Genomic DNA, 10,095 nt, shown 5'->3' with positions numbered 1-10,095 from the left:
AAATGCTAATTGTATTAGCAATTTGCTCACCACAGAGCCATGAAAATTATGATTCTACATACCAATACTTGCTCTGAGAAGTCGTAAATCAACAGAAACACAGGTTTAAAAATTTTCAATTTTGAAATTTATTTAGAACTCAGGGGTTAAGCGTGGTAAGTTTCCAATTGTCTGATAATAGCATACCCATGTCACTCTCACGGAAATTGCACCTAAATCCCTCTGCCACCCTCCCCCTTAGAAATCTGCAGGTTAGTTTTAACAGCCAGTGATTTTGCAAATAGTGCGCTCTAGGACACTACTGCATTTCCTGAGTGTTCAAAGCTACTGTATGATACATTAAGCTGAAGGAAAAAAACCAAAATTATTATTCAGAACTAAACCAGCTTTTTTACTGCTGAAGTACGGAATCATAAAATGCAACTTATTGTAACAGATTGCTTTGGAATGCTTAAAAAGGGCAGGGAGGGGGAAGGAAAAAGCATCTTTTTAAAAAAATGACATCCTTTTAACTTCAATTTTAAACTAAATAATTTTTTACCTTCAAGCCATTAACCTCAAGACTACTAAAAATGGCCAAAGAGCTTAAGACTCGCTCAGACTGAAATGTAGTTGGGACTAAAATATTCATGTTGGTATTCCTTGACCTTTTAGGGTATTCCTAGCGGCTCTACCAAAAGCAGCATAACAGGGTATCTCTGGTTTGTTTTTATCTTTTTAGTGCTCTTGAAAATGAGTCACTAACAGCACTGACCAGAGTGCTTAAACATAGGATTTCAGACAATCACCTTGCAATGCACTTCAGCTTTATCGTGCAAAACCAATCTAGTCATAGACATCCCCACATTAAACACAATAAATTGTGCCAAAGTACATGATGTGAATAAATGTCAGCTAATCTATCAACACATTGACAAATGTCAGCTTGTCTATCAAGCGTTGTTCGAGCCCAGAGTAAAATTTCACTTGCCAGAACTGAACTCCTCCACGGGCGGACTGCATAGTATATGTAAGTTACTCGTTTTTGTCCAGAAAAATCTCTTCAAAGTTGTATTTACATTGGCAAACAGGTTTAGAGGAGAGTCTCAGCCCTCTAAATTCACCATGAGTTAATACATCAATAAAGAGGTCCCACCATCGGTCGGTGGGATTTTTCCATGAAGACCACAACCACTTCTTGATCAAAACAAAGCTGAAGCAGTGGCAGCTGATGGAAATGCTAACTACATTGTTCTTGCATCATTTTTTTTATGATGCATTAGGTTTATTCTCACATTTACAGATGATTTTGACAGAAAGGGTCTTCAGGCTGCAGCTGAACAAAACCCAACTTCTTGTCTGAAGTTTAATTTTTTTTTTTTTTTCTTTACAGAAACAAAGAACTGATAGTATAGGCAACTACCAGCGGGAACTCCCAAGAGATGATGTGTTCCACTCGAGTTTTATGTCAGTGGCTTGCCAATCCTTTTCCCCTAAAATATTTGTAAAAACATTGGAAATACCTATGAAATTTATAAAACAGCTCCTTAAACATCTGCTTAATGCCCTTTCCTTCAAATATAAAAGACCTCCACATTTCAGGGTCTTTTTCCTTGGATACAAGGGAGAGGTTGAGGAAGAGGTAAAAGATAGGATAATCGCTATCTTTTCAGTTGCTATGTTACAAAATTTAAATGGCTACTACTCTAAAGATTAAATACAGACTTTACATAACCAATCACAACAATGGAAAAAAACCCATAACTGAAATAATATAAAATCCATATCAGGTCAAGTGATGGTACATTAAGAATAACCTTATATGTTATACAGAAGATAATATACACAGATTGTAACAGTTATTTTTCCCCTTAAAAGCCACTGTCAGTAGGATCACAGTCTTACTGTGCAGACAAGTGACTTGAGTATTTCTAATTACTAATGGGGAAAATTTAGGTTATAAAAGAAAATGTATCAAGTACACCTTTACGCATGTCTATACTATGATTTAAATTAAAAGCCTTAAGCATTCTCCTACCTACTCCACTTTCAACCTAAATGGAGTATCGCCATCGGTATACAAACCTTAGGGAGGGCGCTTCTAATCTAGTTAGTATAACTATGCTAAAGGTCAGCTATCTTACAAAGGAGATTAAGTTCAGATGTTTAGAAACTTTAACAATAAGAGAAAGTTAGAAACCCTAAACAGCTACTCATATTTAACTGTAGTTACCTTTTAGAGAGCATTAGACTAAGCTCCGGTATTTTCTACGGTCATTGTATTAAAAGAAAGTTCTACCACACCTAAAGGATAAGGCATAGCCATCTACTAATTGGCATATTTGTTTATTTGTCTCAGTTTGTGAAAAGGTCCTTATTTGTGTAAGCAGCAAAACAAACTTCAACTGAATGATTGCTATATGCAAAAGGACTGAAGGCAATTGCCTCTGCAGTGAACTTTACAGTTCTCAACAGCACACACGCAACATGCTATCTGAAAAAAGTTACTAACTGAACTACATGTATTAAATACTGAAAAAAGTTTTACATTTTTTATTATAATTTATTTTATTTAACAATCTAAGAAGTTTGCAGCCATCAGAAGTTCCAGTGCAATTTCAGGTGCAATTGGGAATTCAGGAATCTCCGTAGAGCTGTTAGTATAGCGGACCTTGTAGGTGAAATACATGCATACTTTGGATAGGACATGGGATGGGATCTCTCTAAAATTCACCTCGTTTGTTTCATTTTCTGCAAACTGTCCTGTAGGGAGAAAAAAAAAAACAAAACACAACACAAAAACAAAAACAAAACACCAAACCAAAAGTCAGAATCTCAATTCACTGCAAAATTAAATGCTTTACCATACTAATACCACACATTCTAAATAGACTTGCGTAAGACCCACATTCCTGGGTATTAGATTCTTCAGTGTAAAGCAGGATGTGCCACATTCACAACCCTCAGGAATATTAAGATCCCCTGCATAGTTATTTTGTAGGCTTAATTCTGATGCTTGCTCGATAGGTGCTGTAAAACTGTAGTGTGCTCAGCTGTAATGGTCACAGTAACAACATTAAAAAAAAAAAAAGGTATAAATCCAAATTTCTAGCCGTATTATCCAAGAAAAAATGGTTAATACGTGCTCCATATCTGCATATGCAGATCAGTAGTCCCTTCTGTGTCCCCACTAGCTTTGAATGTGTCAGTTTCAGGCAGATTTGACAAAGGGTTGAGACCTCAAAGATGCATTAACCTGATAAGCTGTAAAAAACAGGCAGGCAGGAAGGACCAGGAAATGCTAGTTTTAACTGGAGGAAAGGTTACATACAGTACAAGTTTATCCCTATTAGATATTGAAGGATTTATCCAAAGCTCAAATCTCAAAACACAAGTACATTTGAAATTAGCTTTCTATAGTGCCTGTAAGCATGAAACTTGGACGTTATGAAGTCATCCTGTGGTTAGTCCCGCAGCCTTTCTACTGTTATCTTTGTCCCTCTCTTCCTCATCTCTCTGGACTTCCAGCTCATGAAGCTGAAAGACAATACAAAACCACTAACATGTACTCCATATTTATGGGAGACCTAGTGATGTTTGCTTCCCACTATTTCTATAGGAATCCCGTTCTAACTACAAAGCAGAGTTATTTACTAATGCCGACACACATTTGTGTAGAAATAGCTGCATGCACTGAAGCCAATCCAGCTGGAATTCTAGTACAGGAACAGTAGGAAGCAACAGAAGAAATGTTAGCATATTAGCAATGTCACGGTACTGAAATAATTTCCCTCGTGTAAGTGTTTTCTATGACCTACTGAACTGGACAGCAAGAGTACTTTTCCTTGTGAACCCATTTATCTTGCTAGTTTTTGTACAAAATATTTTTGAATGCTGACTCCTTTACAGAGTCAGTTTGCTAGCCCTCTAAGCGGGCTACTTTGCCTTTTCTTCCTCCACATTGTTTGTGCAACAAATTCAGAGCAGGTCTTATAACAGCTCTTCCTCTTTACACAGCTGGGAGGCTGACACAGAGTGGATCAGACACAACAGACCCACTACATATTTTCAAACACAACCACTACAATGACATTTAGCAGAACATTAAACTGAGAATTTTAATTGCTCAATTTGCCCAACTTTACTAAGTAATCTAAAAATATATTAAGCAAATAGATCTCTCCAGTAATCTCCCTCATCAGAATATAAAAAAGAGAATGTAAGAATGACCGTATTCAGACCAGAGCTCCACATAGCCTACTGCCCACCACTCAAGTGGCCAAAAGTAAAACACTACAGAAGAGGGCAAGCACATGCCTTAAGTTCTCCATGTTCTCTCCCCCACCCTTTCAGTCTTCAAGAATTAGTTCAGACACTTCTTAAACCACAGGTAGTATCATGCATTCCGTTACACGAGAACCTTCCCTTCTGTAACTTAAGCTAACTTGTGTCATTAAGCTCAGGAACTCCTTGCTATAGGACCTTGTGAACATGTTGTGGCCTAAACCCCAGGAGGCAGCTAAGCACCTTACAGCCACTTGCTCATTTCCCCCTGCAGTGAACAAGGGAAGAGGAAAGGAAGAGTAAAAGCAAGAAAACTCATGGGTTGAGATTAAAACAACGTTTAACAAGTGGAAGACAAGTGGAAGACATGACAGGAAACAAACCAGCTGTTGGAAAGGTACTCACTCACCACCTTCTATGGGTAGACTGATGCCCAGCCAGTTCCCAAGCAAAAGATGGCTAATCTTCCTAACCCCCTCCTCTCCCTTTTCAGTTATGAGCTTGATGTTACATGGCATGTGGTATCTCTTTAGTTATTTTGGGTCACCTGCCTGGTTGCATTCCCTCCCAACTTCTTGCACACCCCTCTGTCTATTCATTGGGTGGGGGGAAGAGTGAGAAACAGAGAAGGCCTGGACACTGTGCAAACACTGTTCAGCAATACCTAAACCACTGATGAGTTATCGGCATTATTTTGGTCACAAATCTAAGACACAGAACCATATGATCTGCCGTGCAGAAAATTAACTCCACACCATCCCAACCCAATACAGAATACTAAAAGCTCCACCATGGAGGTGGCAGTAAAGAACTACCAACTCCTGTTTGTTGTCAACTTGACAGCTACACATTTCACATAATACCCTCAAGTTCTTGTACCATGGGGAATGAGTAGTAGTGACACCGTAAGATCGCTAGCTGCCCAAAAGCCAATAGAGTCCAATTACATGTCCCATAGCACAATACTCCACAGAGGTGGACTGTTCCACCAGAAACAGTAATTAGGCAGGATCTGGAAAAGCTGTCATTTATTTCAACTTTCACACACTGCATGATATAAATTCAAACTGTTCAAAAGTGAAAACAAAGGATGTGAAGGTACTAAGGCTTTTGTACCTACCTGGTCCACTCAACATAGCTTTTATTGTTCCTGATGTTAATGCATGCTCTCTTTTTACAATGAACTCATGGCCATCGGAGGATATTAACTTCACATACATAGCATCTGGGCCCTCACACCCACCATATGTTTTCTCTTCTCCATCTATAATGGAAAACAGATGAACAGTTTCAGAACACAATGACTGATTCACATCACTAAGAATGCAAGCTGCAGTCTTTTCTATGATTATGTTTGCAGACTGAAGAACCCAATACAACCACAAATAAGACAGAAACATTTTGCATATTTGAAGATGACTTCTCTGAAGCGCTCAGCAAATTGTTTTCAAGTAAGTTCTTGCAATAGTAGGAATTTTTTTATCAAGATCTCTCCTCTCTCATTTCTCCATCACCAAATTCTGACACGATTTCTAAAATCTACGTAGGATGAAATTTTCCTTTAGACATTCTCAAGTGAATTGAACATGCTACTGTTCCTTCTATAAGGCTATTGCCATGTTTATCATACTAGTACTTACTTATTTAGTATTTAAAAATACAGACTGCAAAGAAAAAAGAACTTTTTGAAGCACAGGTAAGAGTAAAAGCAGTCAGTATTACTGTATTGAAGAAATGACATGAAATACAAGATTCATCCTCCCCCACTGCCCAGACAGACCCAGAACCACACAGTGTTAGTGCACACCCGTATTGTGAACTTCGGTGGAAAATGGGGAAAGTGCAAAAGCACTAAACTCAAGGATATTTGGAAATTCTCCCCTCAGCAGCTATGACTGTGCTTTTTCTGTTTCCCTTCTCCCGTCTCCCCTCTTCATATACCCACTCTCTACTTTGTTTCTCCAGAAGCACTTATCCCCCTTCCCTTTTTGTTCATTCATTTATTCTTTCCTAACAGCACTGTCTTTAAAAATTGAAAAAACAACACTACTGTTACCACCCCCGCACAGTTCACTCTGTGCAGTCTTAACAGTTTCCCCATCTTGCACCCGTCTTGTCTATTTAGGCAGCACGCTCTCTGGGGTAGGAACCACTGACTACTTTGTGCCTGTATAGTGCTCAGCACTATTGGACACCATCGCACTAAGGACACTGTCTCTGTATTTGGTCTTTATATGCTCCTGTAGACTCCAAGTAATAAAGACTGCAGTAATATTAAAATATTTTTGAAAAAATGAGGGTACCCCCCCAATATACAAATCCCATCAAATTCAAACTGGAAAGTTAACACCTTCTTTCAAATACTTTATTTTCTAAGGGACTAACATAGCAAGTATTGCTAGAATTCCATTAAAGTATACTTGAATTTGACACTGAACAGAAAATTTGATTTTCAAAACAGTATTAATCTTGACAGAAAGTTAAAAATTAAAGTTCCGGAAGTTCTTCCGGCTTGGAAAAGTGTAACAGAAGAGATCTGTACACTTCTAGAAAAGTATTACACACTGCAAGTATTTCGTGATTGTATGCAGAAGTATGGAAGATAAAAGAAATATAGATTACAAATGACATTTGATTGTTGGTGTTGTTTCTACTTCTGACAAAACAAAGAACAGAAATTATACTAATTATATTAGAATAAGTACCTTGCATTGTATCCAATGTTACAGCAAATACAACATTCCCCCAATCAATTAAGTTGCTTTGTGAATTGGAAGTTAAAAGTGAATTGCCACATAGTTATTACCAATTTTAATAAAGCACCCCCAGTGCCAGACATGCCAAAATACATTCAGAAAAAGTATAGATCATACCAGAATCTGTCTAATGTTTCATTAACCAGCCATTTGTAGAGGCAGATATGACAGTGTCATACATTTAGTCAGATCACACACACAATGTAATTTATCAGAAAACACTCCTTATTATGTTCTCTTAGCCACAATTCAACAGGCTGACCTTAGCTAACAAATAAACAAAAAAATATTTAAAACAGTACATAGTTAAAATTTTCTTGCCCACTATCTAAAAGCTTAGTGCTATAAAAGCCTAACGGCATCCTATTTTAGCATGTACCTTTTCAGCACTATGCATATTAAGCAAGTGAAATTTATTGTCAGATAGATGCACACTGAACAAGTCTGTTGACAAATGAAGAGTCACTTGAGAAAATCCTCCTAAAAACATTTGTAGGAAGTTTCATAAACTTTTGAGGCTATAAGAAAAACAGTGACAAGATCATCATTTAGTCTTACAAGCCACCTCCTCTACCGATCTAAGAGAGAAAATGCTTCACATTATAGGAAACAAAAAAAACCACCTCTAAGATGATGAACTTACCCATTCTCTTCTTATAAAAAAAAATTGTTTCTTTTCAACAGCAGCTTTTGCAATAGGAGCGTCTGAAAAAACACAAGTGGCAATATTTTCAGTCAATAGTACAATTTCTCAAGTCAGCTTCAGTTATTAGCCTTTATGTTATCATAAACACACTTTAGAAGAGTATGATGATACACAACACGCAATGTTGATGGGCGTCACGTTTTGAAAACATTACGTTTTGAAACTTATCTTTGCTGTCCAGAGATCCCTACCATATTCAAGAGTCTCTAAATTTTAGCTTACTTTGTAAAGGAGTTGTTCCCCTAAGCTTTTTAAAGAACCTTGACTATAAGGCCAGAGTTATTTCAAGAGCCTTACGACTTTTATCACTACGGACACCATCCATGCAATGGTACTGGGGAGGTAAAGAAAACAAGATTTTCCACACTGCAAAGGCACTTAAGAGACTGAACAACTTGTCTACAGAAAAAAAAAAAAAAAAAAAAAAAAAAAGTCAGAGAACAGTTTGCTGTGCTGTAAATAGCGGAGTGGTAGTCCTGCCATTCAGAGGGACGTTGACAAGCTGGAGAAAGGGACCAACAGAAAACCTATGAAATTCATCAAAGGGAAATGCAAACCCCTGCACCTTGGAAATAATTACTGCAGGCAGTGGTACCAGCTGGAGGCCGACCAGCTGGAAAGCAGCTTTGCAGAAAGAGACCTGTGGGTGCTGGTGGACACCAAGCTGAACATGAGCGAGCAACGTGCCCTTGCAGCACAGGCAGCCAACAGCACCTTGGGCTATATTAGGAGGAGTGTTGCCAGCAGGTTGAGGCAGGTGATCCTGCCCCTCCACTCGGTACTAGTGAGACACATCTGGAATGCTGGGTCCAGCTCTGGGCTCCCCAGTACATGCCAGACTGAACTGAATCCTGCAAAGGCCACAAAGATGACCGAGGGATTTGAGTACCTGTCATATGAGGAGAGGCTGACAGAACTGGGGTTGTTTAGGCTGGAGAGGAGAAGGCTCAGGGATCAGTCTAATCAGTGTGCACTAAATACCTGGCCTCCAGCCTGTCCTTACTAGAAGATTGACAGCTCCTGATACAGCCATCAATGTCACCTAGATAATCTACTTCAGGCATTTAATGTAGGTACTCTCATGGGAAGTTAACCAGGAGCTTCCACAGCTTATAAATTGACATCCAGCTTGCTGCATATGTCTACTGTCATGCAAATGAATCCAAAGAGCTAGAGAAATGGAAGCACTTATTTGCAAAACAAATCCATTATGTTCAGATGCAACATATATTTCTTTACGCTGAACTGCATCTCTGCTGTGGAAAAGAAAAACTCGAAAGAGAAATTCTACCCACCCACCTGCTGTCCTAAAATTCCTTCCACATCGACAGCTACTCTCCAAACATTAACCCAGTACAAATCAATGAACTACTGTTGTGTGCCCGCAGGTTCAGGAAAACAGCACCAGTGATTCTGGGTGGTTTCCCAGCCGGTATACAGGGTCGGGGGCAGCAATGAGACTCTTAAGAAGTCTGACAATCCACATTGTTGCCTCAAAAAGCAAGTTTCCCAGCCAGTATACAGGGTCGGGGGCAGCAAAGAGACTCTTAAGAACTCTGACAATCCACATTGTTGCCTCGAAAAGCAAAGAGCAATAGCAGAGGCATGAACTGCAATTACTCATTGGAGAAGGGCTCCAGAGCAGGAGGTGTGAAAAAAACACAATAGAGACCACTACCTCGATCCCCTCCCTCCTATGTTTCTGGTTAGCAAAAATGTAAGCCAGTTGAGGAGGGACCTGCAAAATTTGGAGGAGGTTTTAAAGAGATCTCTGCATCTCTTCAGAAAATGCAGCTCTTTGCTATTGCTGATAGCTTCGTTTCTCAACAGCACTTTGGTGCTGATTTGTTCCAGTTCCCTTTTTTCATAACTACAAGTATGAAATAGCCCAAATGTCTCCTCAAGCTTTTACAAGGCGGCACTTTGTTATGTACACCTAATCAAACCACATGTGCAAAAACTACCCTCCACTTACATTGTTGTTGTCTTTGAAAATTATCCTGACTTTACAGAAACACCTTACAAAATATTTTCCTTCCCCACTGGTATAAGGAACATCTTTGCCTGTACTCTTGCAGGTACAAGACTTCACCTGAACTCTTTAAGAGTTCATTTGTGTACACTGTTATAGAGATACCTTAAGATCGAGTGTTACCTGCCTTCACCATCTTCAATAATTCCAGGAACTCATCCAAGGAAATTACATTTGGGTGCTGGAACAGTTGTGGCACAAAACCAATGAGATATCTTACCCTATTTCAACAGTTTTTGTAAATGGAAATCAAACATCTTATTGGAGAGTATCTGTTGCTCAAGAACTGAAGGAATACTTTACATTACTACTTCTACTTCACAGAAGATCACTCATGC

At 38.8% G+C, this 10,095-nt stretch overlaps 2 protein-coding genes across 2 annotated transcripts in view; one reads left to right on the top strand and one right to left on the bottom strand.

Annotated features, from left to right (window-relative positions):
• Positions 1-1,308: 1,308 nt before the first annotated feature.
• The window catches only part of ELOC (elongin C), a 14,417-nt gene continuing 5,630 nt past the window's right edge, over positions 1,309-10,095 (bottom strand). Inside the window, exons 2-4 of the mRNA XM_009634490.2 lie at positions 7,663-7,724; positions 5,384-5,527; positions 1,309-2,742 (exon numbers count right to left, since the gene is read on the bottom strand). Of these exons, the coding sequence (XP_009632785.1) occupies positions 2,552-2,742; positions 5,384-5,527; positions 7,663-7,666 (339 nt within the window). The 5' untranslated portion in view covers positions 7,667-7,724 and the 3' untranslated portion in view covers positions 1,309-2,551. The remainder of the gene's footprint in view (positions 2,743-5,383; positions 5,528-7,662; positions 7,725-10,095) is intronic.
• TMEM70 (transmembrane protein 70) overlaps positions 8,396-10,095 on the top strand; it is a 12,239-nt gene continuing 10,539 nt past the window's right edge. Inside the window, exon 1 of the mRNA XM_009634453.2 lies at positions 8,396-8,509. Coding sequence (XP_009632748.1) covers positions 8,396-8,509 — 114 coding nt within the window. The remainder of the gene's footprint in view (positions 8,510-10,095) is intronic.

This window comes from Egretta garzetta, unplaced genomic scaffold (genome assembly GCF_000687185.1).
Source record: "Egretta garzetta isolate BGI_Z169 unplaced genomic scaffold, ASM68718v1 scaffold251, whole genome shotgun sequence".
In the NCBI taxonomy this organism is placed as follows: Eukaryota; Metazoa; Chordata; class Aves; order Pelecaniformes; family Ardeidae; genus Egretta; species Egretta garzetta.
The sequence above is the reverse complement of the archived record's forward strand: the minus strand, read 5'-3'. Positions and strand labels throughout refer to the sequence as shown.